General features: G+C 37.3%; 1 protein-coding gene across 4 annotated transcripts in view; it reads right to left on the bottom strand.

The window, feature by feature from the left end:
• CFAP54 (cilia and flagella associated protein 54) overlaps positions 1-21,410 on the bottom strand; it is a 377,198-nt gene that overhangs the window by 102,356 nt on the left and 253,432 nt on the right. For all 4 annotated transcript variants that reach the window (XM_008004317.3, XM_037996664.2, XM_037996665.2 and 1 more), the window contains 3 exons: positions 20,733-20,826; positions 15,057-15,155; positions 14,090-14,231 (listed from right to left, as the gene is read on the bottom strand). In XM_008004317.3, coding sequence (XP_008002508.3) covers positions 14,090-14,231; positions 15,057-15,155; positions 20,733-20,826 — 335 coding nt within the window. The remainder of the gene's footprint in view (positions 1-14,089; positions 14,232-15,056; positions 15,156-20,732; positions 20,827-21,410) is intronic.

Below are 21,410 nucleotides of genomic sequence, written 5' to 3'. Positions count from 1 at the left end.
ATAATAAATACATAATTAATATAAGATTTCATGTAGTGAAATCTTAATTGCAATTAAGATTAAGTGGTCTTCTTGGCAATACCCACTAAAGCTAAAATCATCTATGTCTTATGACCAGCAATTCCACTCCTTGGCATATTATAAAAACGCATACATCTGTGCACAAAAATGTCACATACAAATATATTCATAGCAGCATTATTCATAACCTCAAATGTTTACCAACAGTAGAATGGACACTAACTTGTGTTATTATGCCCACCAAAAGAAAGAATCACACAAACATAAGGGTGAACAGAAGTCAGACAGAAAAGAATACAGACTATATGATTTCATTTATACAAAATTCAAAAGCTGGCCAAACTAATCTATCCGTTACAAATCAGAAAGAAGAGAGGTTACTAGGGGCCAGAAGGGAACACGATGCAGACTTCTGGGGCGCTGGTCTTATTCCATTTCTTGACCTAGTGATGGCTACATGGGTGTTTCCTTTGTGATAATTAATGAAGCTATAAATTCATAATTTGTGAGGTATTTTTGTTTTTTGTTTTTTAAGAGGGAGTTTCACTCTTGTTTCCCAGGCTGGAGTGCGATGGCATGATCTCGGCTCATTGCAACCTCTGCCTCCTGGGTCCAAGAGATGCTCCTGCCTCAGTCTCCCGAGTAGCTGGGATTACAGGTGCCTGCCCCCACACCTAGCTAATTTTTGTATTTTCAGTACAGATGGGGTTTCACCATGTTGGCCAGGCTGGTCTTGAACTCCTGACCTCAGGTGATACGCCCACCTTGGACTCCCGATGTGCTGGGATTACAGGCATGAGCCATCGCGCCCGGCCATGATTTGTGTTCTTTTGTGTATATATTGTATAATAGAGTAAAACGCTTAGTTCTTAAAAAACAATTTTGTGGTGACTTCCAACCTGAAGACGTTCATATAATATTGGCACATCCCTTTTCTCCCTGAAAATTATCCCAAAACAACAAAGAAAACAAGTAACAAAAACACAAATTCCATTTTCAGTAAATCAGAGAAGAGCTAAAAATCCTAAGCCACAAAACGTGTGGAATAATGCCCAAAGCAGTTGTTATCACGTAGAATGTACAAACAAGGATGCAGGTGATGCTACGAAGATGTAGATCTCAGGAAGAAATTGCAAAGTATACTTCTCGATGATGAGCTGTGCATTTTTGAATAGTATTATAGTGACAGTCGAGTTGAAGAATTGTTTTGAGACCAATTGTTCATAGTTTAAAGAAAAAAGATTTTAAAATTGTAAACCTATATGTGATGAGCCAAAAAAATTATTTGTTGCAGCCTTTCAAACTAAAAGCTAGATAAACGCATTAGAGAAATGTACACAAAAACCTAGAGGCTAATAAAATTTTATATAGTTGACACTGATGAATGCACATCCTGAAGTCTAAGACCAAAATATTCCATTTGCAGTAATCACCCATGGATAAAAATTTAGTCGATGAAATCATGGCACTTTCCAATAATAAAATAACTTGTTAGATTGTAAATGTAGCTGCAAACATAAAGACTCAGTACATAACTCATCTGCAGAATTATACTTTTGCCTTGTAAATGGCTGAAAACTTTTTAAAGAAGCATGCTTAGATTACCTTTTGTTTTTATTTTTAAAATTTGTATGGGTACATAACAGATGTACTACAAATGGCTCACATTTACAGATGTGGCTAGACTTGCAGTTTTGCTTATATTTGTCTAACAGTATCAACATACACTATTCAAAGAAGATCTCTTCCTATGTGAATGATTGGCAACTTCTTTTTAATCTAATGGTCTATCATGGAACAACTGTGTTAGCATTTGGCATTGATGGCACAAAAGCAATGGTAAATTTAATGGCCAGTGCCTTAGCAGGAATGTAGGAAGGTAGTGGCACCAAACCATTCTAGCAGTGCTTGCATTCTTCATTGCCATGCCCTCACAGTAGAATGAACACATTGACTTAAATGTCAGTTTCATTTAAGAATATCCTTGATAGGGTGGGCGCAGTGGCTCACACCTGTAATCCCAGCACTTTGGGAGGCCAAGGCGGGTGGATCACCTGAGATCAGGAGTTCGAGACCAGCCTGACCAACATGGAGAAACCCCATCTCTACTAAAAATACAAAATTAGCCGGGCGTGGTGGCACATGCCTATAATCCCAGCTACTCGGGAGGCTGAGGCAGGAGAATCTCTTGAACCCGGGAGGCAGAGGTTGCAGGGAGCCGAAATTGCACCATTGCACTCCAGCCTGAGCAACAAGAGCAAAACTCCATCTCAAAAAAAAAAAAAAAAAAAAAAAAAAAAAAAAAAAACTCCTTGATGAAGCAGTAAAAGTTGTTAATGTTATTAACTATTGACCCTTGAGCACACCTTTTTCATCTTTTCTGTGATAAAATGGGAAGCACACAAAAAGCACTCCTGCTGCATACTGAAGTACAATGGCTGTCTCCAGGAAAAGCACTTACGCGATTCTTTGAGTTGCAAACTGAATGACTACTTTTACTTTTTTTTTCATGGACAGCCATTTTTACTGAAAGAACAGCTGACAAGCCAAAGTGTTTTCAGACTTAGGTAGGAGACAAACATTTGTTCAAAAATGAAAGAAGTATACCTGACTTCCAGGGAAATAACTGACAGGTGTGCTGCCAAAGATAAAATTCAAGTTTTAAAGTAACAGAAAACTTATATCTACCACTATGAACGTTTCAATACTTAGAATTTTCTGATAGGAACTGTGGTGATATTTCCACAAGTTTTATATTGTTCAATAAAATGTATACATGTTTAGAAGACCTACATATTTGAAGTCTATATTTTCCAAATGCATAATACACACTGTCACAAAATCATGCATGGGTAAAAGATGTCATTCAATCACAAGACATAACAGAGTTTTGACATAACAGTCAGAGTTCAAAAAATTTAATGATACAGTTTCAGATTCTACTTTGGAACTAACTTTTAAGAAACTATCACTTACCCAGTTCTGGTTTACTTTCAGAGAAGACTATCCATAATTATCTGAAAAGGCTGTTGAAATACTCCTCCATTTTCTAACTACATATCTGTGAGAGGCTGGATTTTTTTTTTTTAATTATTTCAACCAAAACATCATATTGCAGCAGATTGGCCGCAGAAGTAGGTATGAGAATTCAACTATCTTTTATTGAGTCAGACATTAACGAGATCTGTAATATGTTATTTATGTTAACTTGTAATGAGTTTATTACTGTTCTTTTTAAATTAATTAATAAACTTTAATTTTTTAGCTTTAATTTCTAACAGAACTGTATGTTTTCTATACTAATAGATTTGTCTAATTATTTTACCTAAAGTAAATCTGGGTAAATTATATTTTCCCAGGAAATTACACGTTGTATAGAAGTTTTCAAATTTGCTTAAAGTTGAACCAAAAAAATCTTTAAAAATTTAATTTCTTAAAATCAGTGATTACTTTTTTCTTATCATTTGTGAAAGGTTTTCTTTTTGCTATAACTAATTTTCCTGAAAAAGTTGGCTAATAGTTTTTCCCCTAAAATTACAACTTTCTAATTTTATTGGTTTTGTTTCCTAATTTATTGTATACATATTGTAAAGTGATCTGAAATAATAACATCAAACATACCCCACATATCAATACATTTACATTTAAATCACCTATTACAAGAAAAATACTATCAGGTCTTATAAGAAAGAAAACCCAACTCTATGCCCTATATAAAAGTATATTTAAAATAAAATTATTTCAACAGTTTGAAAATAAAAACATGGGAAAATGTGTAGCAAGAAAATGTAAACCAAAAGAAAGCAATATTTGTGATTTCAGTACTAGGCAAGGTAGAATTATGGCCAAAAAGTGAAACAAAATTGGGGACCTTTATAATGTTAAAGGGTGTCATTCACAATAAAGATATAATACTTAAGAATATTCACAGTCCAAGTAACATCTTGTCAATAAAAACAAAAACTACAGATATAAGAGGAGGAACAAGTATGTGAGCAGCAGAGGACCTCTGTTCACCTTGTCCAGGTGTTGTCAAACTCTAGCCCATGGGCAAAATCTGGCCACACGTGTTTACGTGGGACTCATGAGCTAAAAATGGTTTTTACATTTTTAATGGTTGGAAAAAAAATTAAAAGAATAACATTTTGTGTTACACGATAATCATATGAAACTTAAATGTCAATGTCCACAGTAAAGTTTTTTTTTTGGGTCGGGGATGGAATCTCACTCTGTTGCTCGGGTTGGAGTGCAGTAGCGCCATCTCGGCTCACTGCAACCTCCGCCTCCTGGGTTCAAGCGATTCTCCTGCCTCAGCCTCCCGAGTAGCTGGGATTACAGGTGCCCGCCACTATGCCCAGCTAATTTTTTGTATTTTTAGTAGAAACGGGGTTTCACCATGTTGGCCAGGGTGATCTCGAACTCCTGACCTCATGATTCGCCCGCCTCAGCCTCCCAAAGTGCCAGGATTACAGGCGTGAGCCACCGCACCCAGCCCACAGTAAAGTTTTAATGGAACACAGCCATGCTCATTCATTTACACTGTGACTATGGCGACTTTCATGCTACAACAGCAAGTTGAGTATGTTCAGCAGAGACCATAAAGACTTAAATAAGTAGACTTAAATATTTACTATTTACAGAAAATAATTGGTGACTACAACCTTGTTCATGGATGATCAAGTGGAGAAAAATACCTAAGGATAATAAAGTAAATATAGTGGCATCAATAACCTCTGTACATAAAAACAACTAATAGAAATAATTTTTTGAATTACAATACAATAAGAAGACAACATCTCTAAAAATAAACCTAACCAGAAAAATACATTTATTTGAAGAAAATGTTAAAACGCCCTAAGGGATGTGAACTAGAAAATATAAAGGGCATATAATATTCTTGGTTAAGATCTTTCAGTAGAATAAAAATGTAAGTTATTTCTAAGTTAATGTCTAAATATAACATAATCCCAATAAAAATACAGCAGGACTTTGCTATTACATACACACAGATGTAAGTAATAGCAAAAGAGTAGAAACAACATAAATAGCTATTTTTTTGAACTAGACAAGCTGCTTCCAGACTTAACACACAAAAAAGCCACAAGAGACAATTCTGAAAAGAGAGAGTAATTAATGGGGACTTATCCTTATATTAAGTATATTATTATAAGGTTACAAAAATTAAAAAAATGTACTGAAGCCAGAATGGACAGATCAATTAGAACTGAAAGAAAAGTACAGAAATAGGGTAGCCATCTGGAAAAATTATATTTATATCCACTTGTAACACTTTACATATTCCAAATAGATTTCTGTGAGTTATTTAAAGAATCTGAGTAGGGAGGACTTTTCTAACTATGACAGAAATTCAAAATCTATCAAAAAGATTGATAATTTCTACTATATAGAAATAAAAAACTTCTTCATGAAACAGAACTATCATGTAAAATGTTAACAACTGAAAAATTAGATATATTTACAAATATCACAACTAAAATGTTGATTTTCATACTAAAGGACTTCTACAAATACTTAAAGGCCAAATTTTTTTAATAGGGAAAGATTATGAGAAGAGAGTTCACAAAAATATGTTCAACCTTCGTCCACACCAGAGATGTGCAAATTAAATCTGAACCTTTTGTTCTCCCACCATGTCAACAAAAGTTTAAAAAAGGTTTATAATGTACCTTTGTCAGTAAGGGTGTTGAAAAAAGACCATTTATTAACTGCTGACAGGAGTACAAAGTGGCATAACCTTTTTGGAATGATTTTGGCAAAAATTACCAAATTTACAAATGAAACTACCCTTTGATCTAGACATTTGCTTTATGGTAATTGACCCAATAGATATACTAGCCTATGTACAAAATGATATAAATGTATAAGATGTACAGATGTATGTCATAGCAAAAGAGTAGAAACAAGACAAATAGCTAGCAAAAAGAGACAAATGAATTTAATTAAGCTGTACCTATATAAAGGAATATTATACAGCCATAAAAAAAGCTGCTTATGTGATGATTTGAAAAAATTGTCAAGATACATTTATATTAATTTAAAGAAAAAAGAGCAAGGAGCATTATTATGTGTGCAATTATACCACCATTTGTATTTTTATGGGAAAATCTGTCAATGTATCAGTGTATATACCAGGTTGGTTCACTCAACATCTGTCTTAACCTCCAAATGTGCTGTTCTATACTGTAGAAATTATGAAGATAAAAATGACATTTCCCTGATTTCCTTGCAACTATTGTCCTGGATGGGATTTTAGGTATTATAAATTCAGTGCATTCGTGCAAAACTTGGAGGTGGAACTGTGTTAAGTGGTGAAGGGGACAGGTGATTAAAGGTAACTCTTCGGCTGGTGTGATTCTGGCAGAGGAAGTGTGGTTCTTAAGCCTACAGCTGAGCAGAGGCTTTCTACCTTACAGACAAATTCTTGATCTACAGTTTCCTTTATAGGAAACAAACAAAAGCTGCGCCTTGGTGGTCCAGCTACACGTGGCTTAGTCATTTCTGGACACTTATCCTAGAAGTTGTTTCTTTAGCTCTCCCATTGACTTTGAAAGTCCTTTGATAAATCTCATTCTATTTGAATGAACTGGAGTTCATTCTGACCTCTACCATGGACCTCTGACAGTTGATATAAGCACATAATATCTCTGGTGGGGAACACAAGAAAATGACTCTGGTAGGCAGAATGACGGCCCCCTAAAGATGTTCATGTCTAATCCCCAGAATCTGTGAATATGTTAGATTACAGGGCAAAGGAGAATTAAGATTGCAGACCAAGCTGGGCATGGTAGCTCACGCCTGTAATCCCAGCACTGTGGGAAGCTGAGGCATGTGGGTCACCTGAGGTCAGGAGTTCGAGACCAGCCTGGCCAACATGATGAAACCCTGTCTCTACCGAAAAAACAAAAATTAGCTGGGCATGGTGGTGGGTGCCTGTAATCCCAGCTACTTAGAAGGCTGAGGCAAGAGAATCGTTTGAACTCAGGAGGCAGAGATTGCAGTGAGCTGAGATTACGCCATTGCACTCCAGCCTGGGCAACAAGAGCAAAACTCCATCTCAAGAAAAAAAAAAAAAAAAAAAGATTTCCGACCAATCACCTATCAACTGACTTTGAGATAAGGAGATTATCCTGGGTTATCCAGGTGGGCCTAATGTAATCACAGGGTCTGTATATGCAGAAACAAAGTCAGAGGAGTATGTTTCCGGGTCCGAGAGATTTGGAGATGCTACACTGCTGGCTTGGAAGATAAAGGGAAGGGCCATGAGCCATGGAATTCAGGTGGCCTCTAGAAGCAGGGAAATGCAAGGAAACAGATTCTCCCTCAGAACTTTTAGAATAATGTATCCCTGGTGACACCTGAATTAGCCCCAATAAGACCTGTTTTGGACTTCTGACCTCCAGAACCATAAGACAATAAATTTGTGGTAATTCGTTATAGCAGGAATAGGACACTAATAGACTGGTAACTGATTGCTTCTCGGGGGAACTGAGAACTGGACACTTGCAGAGAAGATGGAAAGATACCCTTTTGTATCTTTTGAGTTTTGATTCTTGAGAATAAATTACCTATTCAAAAAATTGAATTAAACTAAAAGGAAAAAATACTCCATACATATTTGACCAATGTAATCCGGTCTTTAATGCTGCAGAGAAAAACTAAGAACAGTTTAATGTTTGTTCCTTTTTTTTCTGACTGAATACTTACAATTATTTTCTCTTCCTAATCCAAAGATGTTACCAGAGTTTGTCCAGATACAATTTTTACTATAACCATCTTCAGAAGAATTGGGGAGGATGGAGGAAGAGTCCCTTATGCCCTGCATGGAGGAGGATCCCTTTGCAATAGCTTCCTATCAGCCCAGGCCAGAGCTCCCTGGGTTTCAGTGATTCTGGGCCAGTATTTAAAATGCCAGTTTCCATGTATCATTCAGGTGGTGTGAATTACAACCTTACAACCTAAAGTGGGTTTTAATGTGGGCACTTGTCACGTTTCCCTGAATCTACTCAAGCCAGCAGACAGTGTATTTCCAGTCGTCAGTTTCTGGAGAAGCCCATTCTGAATCCCCATTTATACAGTTATCTCGTTTCTGACTTTCCCTACCTGCAGGGCACTCTTTCCCGACTGCTCCATGAGTCTGGTACTGAAGTCCCAGTTCCATCTGTTAAGGCCTAATTCTAATCCCTCTCCAGTGAAGTCCTCAGGTTCAGGCCCTGCCACAAATCCCCAATTTGCTTTGGCAATTTGGAATTTTCCTTTCCTGGTTTCAAGCTCAGCTACCAATTAAAACAATTTTTGTACTATTTACCCACCACTATTATGTGTTTGGATTGGGAAGGGCAGAGGCATCGCTCATGTCAGCTCCGTCCAAGCAGTCCAGCAGGCTGACTAGAAGCATCAATTCTGCATTTTGAGTTCCTGGCAATACTTTCTTATCACAGCCAACATAAAGCTTAACAGTACAGCCTTTAGAATTGGATAGATCAGGATGTGAATTCGTAGTGGAATAGTATGCAAGTTATATAACCTCTCTGAATGAGCACCTTGCCTCATTTATAAATGTGCATAATGACACTCCCACAGTATTTTCCTGAAACATAAATGAAATCAAGTAAGACAGCGCTGGCACACAGCATCAGGTGCCACTCATCCCATTATTATCTGGTACTTCCTGAGTCATCGCTTTCTGCCATTGTGTAATGGCCTGGGCCCTGCTAAGGGTAGCAAACAATCTTGTTATGTCTCCTCCAGTTCAATGAAGGGTAAATCTTTCTCTCAGTCTCCAGGACAACATTCCACTGTGCTCTGCTGAGAATGTTTTCTCTCACATGAGTCATTTGTTGTTTCTCGTTTTACCTGGTTGACTCTGTCTAGAACAAACATGGTCTCCTCCTACCTAGTGCCTGACAATTGCTAGGGTATGTGCTCTCCTCTTAGCCATGGTACTGTCCCTTCTCAGATTTAAGTGATCAATGTATGAATCTCTGAGTGGAGTTTCTGGACTCTTGCAGGCATTGGACCAGGACAACTCTGCTTCACTGAGACTGGTCCTTGTCATGACCCAATTGTCTCATCTCTAATACTCGGATGCAACACACACACACAAATTCACACACACACACACACACACACACCCCACCTTCACTAGCACAGATGATTTTTCTCCATTCCCACCTCTAAGTAGTATAATTATTTGGGATTTGAGTAGTAATATACCAATCTAGTTCTGCTACTATGGGGAATTGTGTGTTACAGGAATAGGAAAACAGAAGATAATAGTAGAGGAATTGCATCCCACTTTTTAGTTAGTTGTCATTGACCCTGTATCTCTGCACCAGGGGCAAGGTGGCGTGGGAGGGAAAAATCAGATTTATTTTCGGGTTGGAAGCTTTGCTCTGTTTCAAGAGGCAAAACATACATTAAAGCCCAGTTGTGATTCTCGGCTCTGCTCAGTTGATCTCTTTTTGTATTCTGACAATAGGTTCACTCTAAGGTAATGGATGTGCTTTGGTCAAGGATAGGGCAAAGCAGGATGTTTACATCCTGTGTGACTCAGTGAGTTTAGAGTGCAGGTGTATAACTCCACTTGTTATCACAGCCATGTAGCCATAACATGGGAAGGCTCATCATTTGGCTCTAAGTCACTGCTGTCTGTAAAAGGTATAATTGCCATGTTGATACTGTATAGGTGCACTCATGCCCAGAGAAAGAGTTAAGCTGCTGACCCTGAAGGGAGAGCTGGCTATGCAGCTGTGTGTGGCAGTGGCCAGAGCAAAGAGCCAAGACAGAGCAGTCTGTGTAAGAGAGTTGCTGATGAGAGAGCTGCTGAATAAAGCTGTATTTCACATAACTACAGCTGTATTTCACAACCCCGAATGTTCTTTCAGCTCCCTGCTCCCCGCTCCCCATCCACCCACACCCCTCCTACCTCAACATGGGCGGGAACCTGACCCTGGACCTAACATTCACTGACATTACTTTTTAGTATGACAGGCATTTGTAGTTTTCTGTATATGTGTTTATGTAGTAATAAGAGGCTGCATCTGGGACCAGTAATCCTAAATGTTACTTTGAATTCAAAATTTAAATACAGAATTTAATAATTTTAATCCCAGCTGAATTTTTTATCAAGGCCACAAGAAAATCAAGACAAAATGATAGAGTGTATACTTGAATATAACTGGACCCAAAGGAGGTAGCACGAAATAAATGTTTCTTTGCATTGAATTTAAACATGGCCCCACATTGCCAGTGCCATCATTTCAAAGTGTCTGTTCCTACAGAGAATACCTCAGTAATTGTATTAGGTGCATCACTTCCACTCTCTTACTGTGCTATAGGTGTCATACAATTGCTCTCTGGTCCTGGCAGGATGATCTATAGCTCTCTCTCCACACATGACTAGTCCATTCTGTCATGATGCTCCTGTCATCAATTGCTCTGTTGATAAAATTTGCTTCCCCTGCGTCAATTTACACCTGCCCCATAATATACCTCTCCCAGAAAACAATGTTCTTAATTAACTCATATGCCATCCTGCCTGTGTCCAGCTCCCCTAGAAGGCATAGATGGATTTAGCTTGTGGCACTTTAATTTGCCTTCATTACTATGCTCTCCTTTTTTTGTTTTGTTTTGTTTTTTGAGATAGAGTCTCACTGTGTCACCCAGGCTGGAATGCAGTGGCGCGATCTCGGCTCACTGCAACCTCTGCCTCCCAGGTTCAATCTATTATCCTGCCTCAGCCTCCCTAGTAGCTGGGATTACAGGTGCCCACTACCATACCCGGCTAATTTTTGTATTTTTAGTAGAGATCAGGTTTTGCCATGTTGGCCAGGCTGGTCTTGAACTCCTGGCCCCAAGTGATCCACCTGTCTTGGCCTTCCAAAGTGCTGGGATTATAGCTGTAACCCACCGCCCCCAGCCTATTATGCTCTTCTTAAAAGATGAATTTTGTTTTTTATATTTATTTTTTGAGACAGAGTCTTACTTTGTCACTGAGGCTGGAGTGCAATGGTGCAATCTCAGCTCACTGCAACCTCTGCCTTCTCGGTTCAAGCGATTCTCCTGTCTCACTCTCCTGAGTAGTTGGACTACAGGTGGGCACCAGCACACCCAGCTAATTTTTTGTATTTTTAGTAGAGATGGGGTTTCACCATGTTGCCCAGGGTGGTCTCAAACTCCTGACCTCAAATAATCCACCTACCTCAGCCTCCCAAAGTGCTGGAATTACAGGCATGAGCCACTGCGCCTGGCCAAAAAATGACTGTCTGTCATTCAGGGTATATGCCTGTTCTGATTGCCCACGACTAGAAGCTCATGGAAGGTAAGACCTGCTTCCTTGATGTGTTCTCTGATTCTTCCTTCTCTCTGAATATGAGTATCTGGTACAGTACTCTGCATACAATAACAGTAAATGTTGTTCATCACCTCATGTGTAGATCAGTGCTAGTATTGTTTAAAGCTAAGATTACTGAGGAGGTTTTTTGCTGGGTGCTAATTTATGCTAATGCAAGGAAAATCAAACAAGTTTTATTTGTTGTTGTTAAGGAATTTTGCCCTTTAGCAAGCCATTATAATATGAACCTCACTGCCATCTGGGTATTTGCGGCAACCAAGTGGGAATTCAGAACCTCCTTCTAACCCAAACACTGAAGTGAGGGAAGTCATCAGCATGAATTAATTATCAGCCTGCCAGGAAAGGACTGGAGGGCAAAATTATTATTCTTAAGGCAAGGCAAAATGCAAAACAGATTGGATTTTAAAATTTGGTAATTTCATAGTTAAAATAGTAAAGAAGGGCTAATAGTATAAAATGGAAACTGAAAAAATGTAATATGCTATAAAAGCCACTGACACGGAACAAGAAAGCTTAGGTTCTAGTATTAAACTGAGATGAAGACTACCTACTCAACTGGATCAACAAACATGGTTTGGTTTAGAGGATGCCATTTTCCCCTGTGCCCACGGCTGAAATCATTAATTAATCACAGGACCTTTTTCATGTCTTTCCTATGGTTCTCTCCTTCCTCTGAACCATACAGAGGTTCTTCTCAGGTAGCCACTGGCCATTGAATTTGTCATACACGATAGTTTCAATTATCATTTGGCAAACATCCACTCCTCTCTCCCTTCCTGCTCAAGCAGTGTATATTTCCCTAGCTCACTGATACTGGACTTGGCCCTATGACTTGCTGTGGCCAATGGGATGGGATGTGAAGAGGGGCATTAAATGCATTTGTGTGATTTGCTTTGTGGTTCTTTCACTCTGGTATCTACCATGAGAAGATCGTGCCCCAGCTAACCACTGTCTCTTTAGCTTGGGCCTCACGACAAATGTACGTAAGGGTGCGCCTGAACCCGACCTACAGACTGAAGCAGAACACATGAGCTGAGTGGAAGAATGAGCTCCCGTTGCCGTAAGCCACTGAGTTTTAGGGTCCATCTTGGATGAAACTTATTGGTCATCCCTGCCCTAAAAATTGGGAGAACACAAGGAAATGATTAGGATAAAGTAGACACATCATTCAGAAGTAATAAGGAGGCAGTATGAAGAAGAAATAGCCATACTGGAAGTTTGAATTATCGTCTGAGATTTTGACTAATCTCTCAATCTACAGACAAGAGACTGAGCAACTAGCCTCAGATTCTACAGTAGATTGGTCTCTAATGAGGCTGAGAGAAATGAAATGGTTTGGCAGAGTTAGGATGTCAACTTAAGTCTCTTGATTATTAATACTGTACAATAATGTGTGCTTCTAACAGGGATGCTTTCCTGGCATTCTGAACCAGGGAGAATTGAGCTGCCAAACAGTGTCAAGCAAAAGTGGGCTGCCAAACTGCCCTGTGTAGGGTCAATGGCTTTGTCCTCAGAGAACCCATCTATGGGAACCTTAAAGAAGAGCAAGCACCCAGTCTGACGTTCAGGCTGTGGCTCAGAAAGCCGATAAAGCAAAATTCTACCAGGTACGAAGGAAATATAAATAAGAAAACAAAGCTTCAGCATTTAAAAAAAAAAACAAAACAAAACAAAAAAAAAAAACCTATAAAATAGTTTACAAAATAATTTGGGACACAAATGCTTCAGTAAAGAGCCAAAGAGGGGGACGTTAGACATTAACACTTTAACTAAGGCTGACCCAACAATGCAGCAAAGTAAGCCGCTGTCTACAGATGTGATTCCAGAAGTATTAGGATGATCACTCCCACCCCTGTCAGGTTAAAACTCTTCTGCTTTGGCTCAATGCTGACCTAGCACCAAGCAAAATTAGAGATGGATGTTAGTGAAATTCCAGTCTGGAAGTAAGACTAGTATCTTACTTCTTAGCACCTATCCAAGTGCTTAGCACACAACAAACACAGGATAAATGTTTTTTGAGTGAAATAATGGAAAAACACATAAATGAATGTTAAATGCCTGTTACCAGTTATCTGATAGAGAGGTTTATATTATAATTTACTATCAAAGGAGTAACTAAGCAAAAACATAAACAGTATTGCAGTCAAGTTTAAATTTTGCTAATCTCTTTCATTAATTCTTTTAACAAATGTTGATATTCAATGTCTGCTATGTGCAAGCACTGTGCAATCTGCTGTAGACAAAAATTGAATAGATGAAGACCCTGCCTTCAGGTAGCTGATGATAATTTAATGAGAGAAAGAGCTTAAACACACAATCAAACATACATACAAATACAAAATAACTAAGGAAAAGAGGAGGGAGGCATATGAGAGTGGGTGAGTGTAGATTTTGGATTAAAGAATCAGAGAGGCAAAAAGGTCCCACTTGATATGTATGAACTGGAAAAGAAACAGATGTAAAATATCATTTTTTACAAGAACATGCATCTGAAATGCAGCAGCTGACTAACACGTACACATGTGCAATGAGCTAAGGGCTCTCTATTTTGGCCCTAGCGTGATCCCCTGGAAGTACCCCCAAACATTACCACCATCTAAGCTAAAAGCCAACAGATTATAATTAAATCTTTGAAACTTGATTCTATATTACATATGCCAGTTTTTTGCATAATATGTAAATCTCCAAACATACCAAGCAAATAATCTGTATACGAAGACAAAAGATCCAGAGCAGCAAATTCTGGGATATTTGGTAATGCCACTTGGTTAACTTTATGGGTTCTAGTATTCTTCTTTCCAATAAGTAAGTTAATTGCCAGCACAGCTTCACTGACCTACAATTAACGCATAAATTAGAATTATAAATGTAAGCTTTCTAATTCATAGATTATCTATTAGGTAAATAATGTGAAAAAAGTGAATTCATAAAATAATATTCCATATACATTGGAAGAAAAAAAAGACAACCTGAAAAAATAATATGTGATCCCTGACATGTAGAATATATCATAGTCAAACAAATAATTTAGGGTTGACAATTTAATTAATGCATAAGTCACTTTAAATAAGCTACCTCACCTCGCTATGACAGATATCTGCCAAAATGTCAAATATGTGCACATGTGTATCTGCCAATAGTTTCACTGAGAAAAGGTGAAACAAAGGGAACTAAGTCTGGCTAATACAGAGATTGAAAACACTAAACATAACTAGTATTTCTAATCTTTCCAAAGAAACATAATTGGCACAAATCCCAAATAATGTAATTTTTTTTCTTGTCTTCTTTTGAGACAGGATCTCACTCTGTTGCCCAGCCTGGAGTGCAGTGGTGAGATCTCAGCTCACTGCAGCCTCGACCTCCCAGAGTCAAGCAATCCTTCTGCCTCAGCCTCTTGTGTAGCTGAGACTACAGGCATGCCACCATGCCCGGCTAATTTTTAAATTTTTTGTAGAGATGGGCTCTCACTATGTTGTCCAGACTGGTCTCGACCTCCTGGGTTCAAGTGATCCTCCTGCCTCAGCCTCCCAAAGTGCTGGGATAACAGGCATGAGGTACCACACCCTAACTCCTTTCTCTTTTATGGGTATACTGTTTTTCTTAAAGGCAGAGAATACAGATAAGACGGTAAAAAGAAAGATTAAACAAAAATCACACTAACCTGTGCAGCAGCTCTTATTGCAATCCAGGCTAATGAACTGTACATTTCAAATTTACTTGCTGATGTTCCTTTAACAGAACTACTTCTTCTGAGAGGAGGCTAAAAATATGGCAAATGTGTTATGATATAAAGTTTTGTGATAACTCTTCTCATCTTCTAAAGATGACATTTTAGTGAAATACTGTGTAGTCACTAAAGATAATAACGTACCTACTGACATGAAAAGATATTCAAAATACATTGAGGAAAGAAAAGTGTAGGTTACAAAATTGTATGAAAAGTACAATCCTTTTTAAAAAATATGCACACACATACATTCCCTGTACATAAATGCAGGGAAAATTATTAACAGTGGTTATCCCAAGTTTTAAGGTAAATTATTCTTAGCATTTTTTTCTAATTTTCTATAATGAGTTTGCATTATTTGTGTAATAAGTTAATAAAAATTATATATATATATATATTTGAGACATAATCTTGCTCTGTCACACAGGCTGGAGTGCAATGACACGATCTCGGCTCACTGCAACCTCTGCCTCACAGGTTCAAACAATTCTCCTGCCTCAGACTCCCAAGTAGCTGGGACTACAGGCATGCATCACCACACCCAGCTAGTTTTTGTATTTTTTATAGAAACAAGGTGTCACCATGTTGCCTAGGCTGATCTGGAACTCCTGAGCTTAGGTGATTGGCCCACCTCAACCTTCCAAAGTGCTGGGATTACAGGCGTGAGTCACTGTGCCCATCCAAAAATGGCATTTTAAGTAAAATTAAGTGCCATTATAATAGAAGACCTATAAATTGAATATATTGTGTAACAGTGTCAGAAATTAGAACGTTGCTTAAAGATTTTTGGCAGTATTTGCTGTCATATTTCCTGCTAAGAAAAATATTAAAGAGATAGTATTATCATAAAGTTTCATAGAATAACAAAACAAACAAACAATGATTGAAGATTTTTTTTTTTACCATGGGGGTTTCCTTAGTAAAGAATATATATATATATATATATTTTTTAAAATATATATTCAGTTTTTAAACATAAGAAAGTCAATGCTACAGAAGTGAACAGAACAAGTAGCTAGTCTACCAGTAGCTAGTATCTGTTGTACATTTTTATAGACAACTAAAATAAGTAGTAGTAGTTTCTTAAGATTTAAATCATCTGGATGGAGCTAACTATTCAATTAGCCCCACGGGTGCTAATTCTTTGATGCCCATATTTTGACCAATTATTTAATTTTCAATGAATCTGCAGAATAAAACAAACAATAACAAAAGTATATTTCTTTTACTTCTGGTGAGAAGAGGCCCAGAGAAAAAGAAAGGCTGTGTACAATGCTGATGCCAAAGCAACAAGTATAAGGCATAAATGTGGCCTTGCCTAGCTCTAGCGTTAAGCCTGGCAGAAGATGACACCTGGAAAGATCTGCCTATGGGTAAATCTAAGCAATATAGCCCCGTTCCAAGATAAAACAAACAAATGAACAAACAAGCAAACAAAAAATCCTAATCATTAGCTGCAATGGGACTAATCTGGGGTAACAATTGCTAGCTTACTGACTACATAAGCATGGGTAATTTATCTACTTAAATTCTGGAAACAAGACTAATAGGCATGTAATGAAGAATAGAAAACAACATTAAATAACTATAATGTAAGACCAACTAGTGACTCAGGCATTTAAAGAAAAAAGAAGTCATCTCGAATGGAAAGGAAACCTTTATTGAGGAAGTTGGGCTTGAGCCCACCGTAGAAAAATTTGGAATGGTGAAACAATATGGTGGGCATTTTCCAGATGGGGGAGATATTCGACATTGCACAGGAGATTCTAGGTTATGTAAACAGGAAAGAAAACCCAGGCAGGGGGTGTGGAATGCATGTAGATTGGAAATGAAGAAGTAAAGTGTCTTTGTTTGCAGGAGACATGATCCTATATGTAGAAAATCCAAAGGAATACACAAACAGACACACAAACACAACTAACATAATAAACCTGTTTAGCAAGGTCACAGGATACAAAACTCAATACATACAAATCAACTGTATTTTTATATACTAGCAATAAACAATCTAAAAATTAAAATAAAAATTCCCTTGACAATACAAATAAACAACAAAAATGTATAAGACTTGTACACTAAAAAGACAAATCTTTGTTGAGAGAAATTAAGATCAGAATAAATGAAGAGACAGTCCATATTCGTTAATTAGGGGACTTAATATTGTTAAGATGACGACAAAAATCTCCTTAGTTTTTTTTTTTTTTTTTGCAGAAATTGACAAACAGATCCTAAAATAGATAGTGAAATGCAAAGGAGTCAAAGTAGCCAAAACAGTTTTGAAAAGGAAGAATACAGTTGAAACATGCACTTTACAATTTCAAAATTTGTTAAAAGCTACAGGAACCAAGACAGTGGACACTCAAGTAAAGGTAGACTTATAGGTCAATGAAACAGGATTGAAAATCCAGGAATAAACATTTACATATATAATTAATTTTCAACAAAAGTGCCAAAGCAATCCAATGAGAAAAGGATAGTCTTTGCAACAAATGGTACTGAGACAACTGCATATTCATGGACAAAAAGATGAATTTAGAATTTAGAATCTTACCTCACACCCTACACAAGTATTAACTCAAAATGGATCATAGACTTAAATGTAAAAGTTAAAACTATACAACTTCTAGAAGAAAACATAGAAAATATTCAACATCTGCAGTTAGACAAAGGGTTCTAGAAATGCTACAAAAATACACAATCTATAAAAGAAAAAAAAGACAATTTGGACTTCATTAAAGTTTAAAACTTTTGTACCTCCAAAGACACTACTAACAATATGAAAGGAAAAGCCACTAACCAGGAGAAAATATTTGCAAATCATTTATCTCATAGGGGGCTTGTATCTAGAATACATATATTTTTTTAAAAAGAAAACTCTCAAAGCTCAATGATGAAAAAAGACAAATGACCCAATAAAAATGGGCAAAAGATCTGAATAGACATTTCCCCAAAGAAGATATATGAATGGTCAACAAGCACATGAAAAGATCTTAGCATCATTAGCCGCCAGAGAAATGCAAATCTTCATACCTACTAGCATGGGTACTATCAAAAAGGTAGACAATAACAAGTGTTAGCAAGAATGTGGAAAAATTGCAACCTTCATATACTACACTTCTCCACCTTGACAAATTGTGATTATAGTCCTTGTCACATTGCAATACAATTATTTATCTCTCTTGCTAGACTCTGTGCTCCTTAGGAAAAGAAAGTGGTTAGCACACATTATGCCCTCAGTAAGTGTTCGGTTCTTAAGTAAATAAATGAATGTTCAAGAAATAGTCAATTCAACTTAGCCATCCATTATTGAGGACCTGCTATTAACAAAATAGAAAGAAGAATAAAGATGTTTAGCTGATGTTACATAATGAAAAATAATAGTTCCATTTATATAAGTACTTATTATATACAAGTCCATTATCTTGTTTAATTCTCAGAGTCACTCTAAGAGGTAAGGATCCTCATCTCCATGTCACAGGCGAGGAAACTAGGCTTAAAAAGACCTCAGTTACATAGCTAGTAAGTTGTGAAGCTAGGATTCAAACCCACACAGGTACTATGGTCACTCTGCTATATGGACACTACATAAAAGAGCAACAATAGTGCTTTCTTTAAAAGGCTTATAGTGTGTTATCTTTATTAGGACATATTTCAAATGTTATATTTCCATGGTCTGAATATGTCTGTATGAATTTTTTTAATTGGTTTTGGCTGTTTTCTGTGCTTCTAATAATTCTATGACTTGCTAAAATATTTATACTATGTCAAAACATACAGAAAATAATGATCATACTGTAAGGAGTTACACTACTGCTTTCATTCAGATCCTAACTTCTTTATGTTCTTAATTATAAGCACTTCTCTAGTAAGGGCCAGAAAGGTGATATATTATCATCCTAGCATCCTATTAATTTGTATTGCCACCTGCTATAAAAACAAGGGTTTTTTCCTGTTACTGGAAATAAACATGTTTATCAAACAACAAAAAGTAACTTTTTCTAGTTTGTAATTATTTTGATTAAAAAAAGTGGGGCCATTTACCTAAGGCAGCTGCCATATGAATAATTCAACTGACTGAGAGTCTATTTGCCTAAAGGTTTAAATCATGTTTATGCTGTCTCAAAAATTAAAGATTTGATTCCAACATTTTCTGAAAAGATCTCTTGGAGGGTGAAATGATTATTCAATAAGGATGAAACAGAAAAGCCCACTAAAATTTTAGAAACAAAAAATAAAATTACTGGGTTCATATACCTCAAACGCACCCAAATTACTCCTGCCTCTGGGATCTCCCTCAGTCTAGACCCTTGGTCCTCATGTGTGAACCACAGACCAGCAGCATCAGCATCACCTGGGAGGCTCATTAGAAATGCCAAATTTCAGAGCCCATCCCTGATTTACTGAATCAGATTCTGTCATTTCACAAGATTTTCACAGGTGTTTCCACACCCTAGTTTGGAAGCACTGCTCTAGCTAGAAGATGCGACCCCTCTGCAACTCTTTGCTGGGGTCCCACCTCATCCATCAAATCCTACTTCAAACATCACCCCCTTCTCAGGTCATTCATTGAAAATCCCACCTATGTAAGTTATTCCTAGCTCCAAATTTCACTACCTAAGTCACCCCCTGACATGGTTTGGCTGTGTCTTCACCCAAATCTCATCTTGAATTGTAGCTCCCAAAATTCCCACACGTTGTGGGAGAGACCTGTTGGGAGATAATTGAATCATGGGGCAGTTTCTCCCATACTGTTCTCGTGGTGGTGAATAAGTCTCAGGAGATCTGATGGTCTGATAAGGGGAAACCCCTTTCACTTGGTTCTCATTCTTTCTTTGTCTGCTGCTATGTAAGATGTGACTTTCGCCTTCCACCATGATTGTGAGGCCTCCCCAGCACATGGAACCATGACTCCATTAAACCTCTTTCCTTTATAATTATTCAGTCTTAGGTATGTCTTTATTAGCAGTGTGAAAATGAACTAATACACGCCCTTCCCTTCCTTCTCCCTCATTTCCTCCCACCTTTCCTCCTCTGGCCTCCTTGCTTTACTGGTTTATTGTTTTCCTCTACTGAAAGGTAAGCTCCATGAGAACAGTGACCAAGTTTGTTTTAGACGCTGCTTTAATATCTTCCTCTGGAAGAGTGCCTGGATCATAGTAGATGCTAAAAAGATATGTGATGAATGAATGAATGATTCTATCAAGAGGAAATCTATTTACAGGCCATATTGAAAACTTCACTTGTCCATCTGTTTAACCAATATGTCATTTCTTGAATTTTCCTGATCAATACTAATGACTCATTCATTGCTTTGCATTTATATGTTATCCATGAAATATAACTGTATATTTATATATTAACTATATATTTATGTGCACTTACATTTCACAGATAACATTTTCACAGGCAGAAATGTGTTTATAAAAATAATTTCCAAAGCCCTATATAAAATGTCCAAAGAGGTATCTCTTTGTAACATATAGTTACAAGTATAACTACAAAGCAATGAATTAATTTATCTAAGCCACATAGGAAAATCAGCCTCAGTGTTACCAAAATAGCAAGCTCAAAGGCAATTAATTCATAATTTCAAATAAAATAGACTCTTACCTTAAGTGTTAACGGTGATCCTGAAATTTTTATCTTTGGTTTCTTCAGATGAAAATACAATAGAGCCATTTCTAGGTAGGAGTCTCTTATCAATCTAAAATGATATAACACTGAACTTATTAAATAGCTTCATCATGCATAATAATTGGTATCATTTGCCAATAATTTCTGAGCTGATGAAATGAAAAACTGGCAAAACCAGCATCTGTCACAAACACACACCCTCTTTTCATAGCTCTTTTGACCATAGATACTAGCATCTTCCTCCCTACTAAAATTAGAAGTTCTTGAAGAGAGTTCAGCATTCTGCCTTGTCCTGTGCTGGCAACACTCCATGCTACAACTGCCATGAAGCCTGGCATCAAGACCATTCTGGAATATTCTAGCACACAAGACACTAAATAAGTGAAGGTCAGGGCTAGATGACTTTGCCTTGAAAATGTAGGCCCCTCTCTATCCTCCTCCACTAATTAAAATAGAAGGAAACACATAGAGTTATGCAATGCCGAAAGCAGAGATTTGGTATGGGTTAGGTCTATGTATTTACTATCAAATCTGTCAGCTGGGGATCAGTGTACCTGGATCAGTGCCATTGTAACAAAGGCGGCTTACTCAATATTGAGGTTATATTCACACAGAATTAAGTTGACCAGTCCTGGTTCTGATGACCAGAGTGAA

Source organism: Chlorocebus sabaeus, chromosome 11 (assembly GCF_047675955.1).
Source record: "Chlorocebus sabaeus isolate Y175 chromosome 11, mChlSab1.0.hap1, whole genome shotgun sequence".
Lineage (NCBI taxonomy): Eukaryota > Metazoa > Chordata > Mammalia > Primates > Cercopithecidae > Chlorocebus > Chlorocebus sabaeus.
This window is presented reverse-complemented; position numbering and strand designations above follow the sequence as displayed.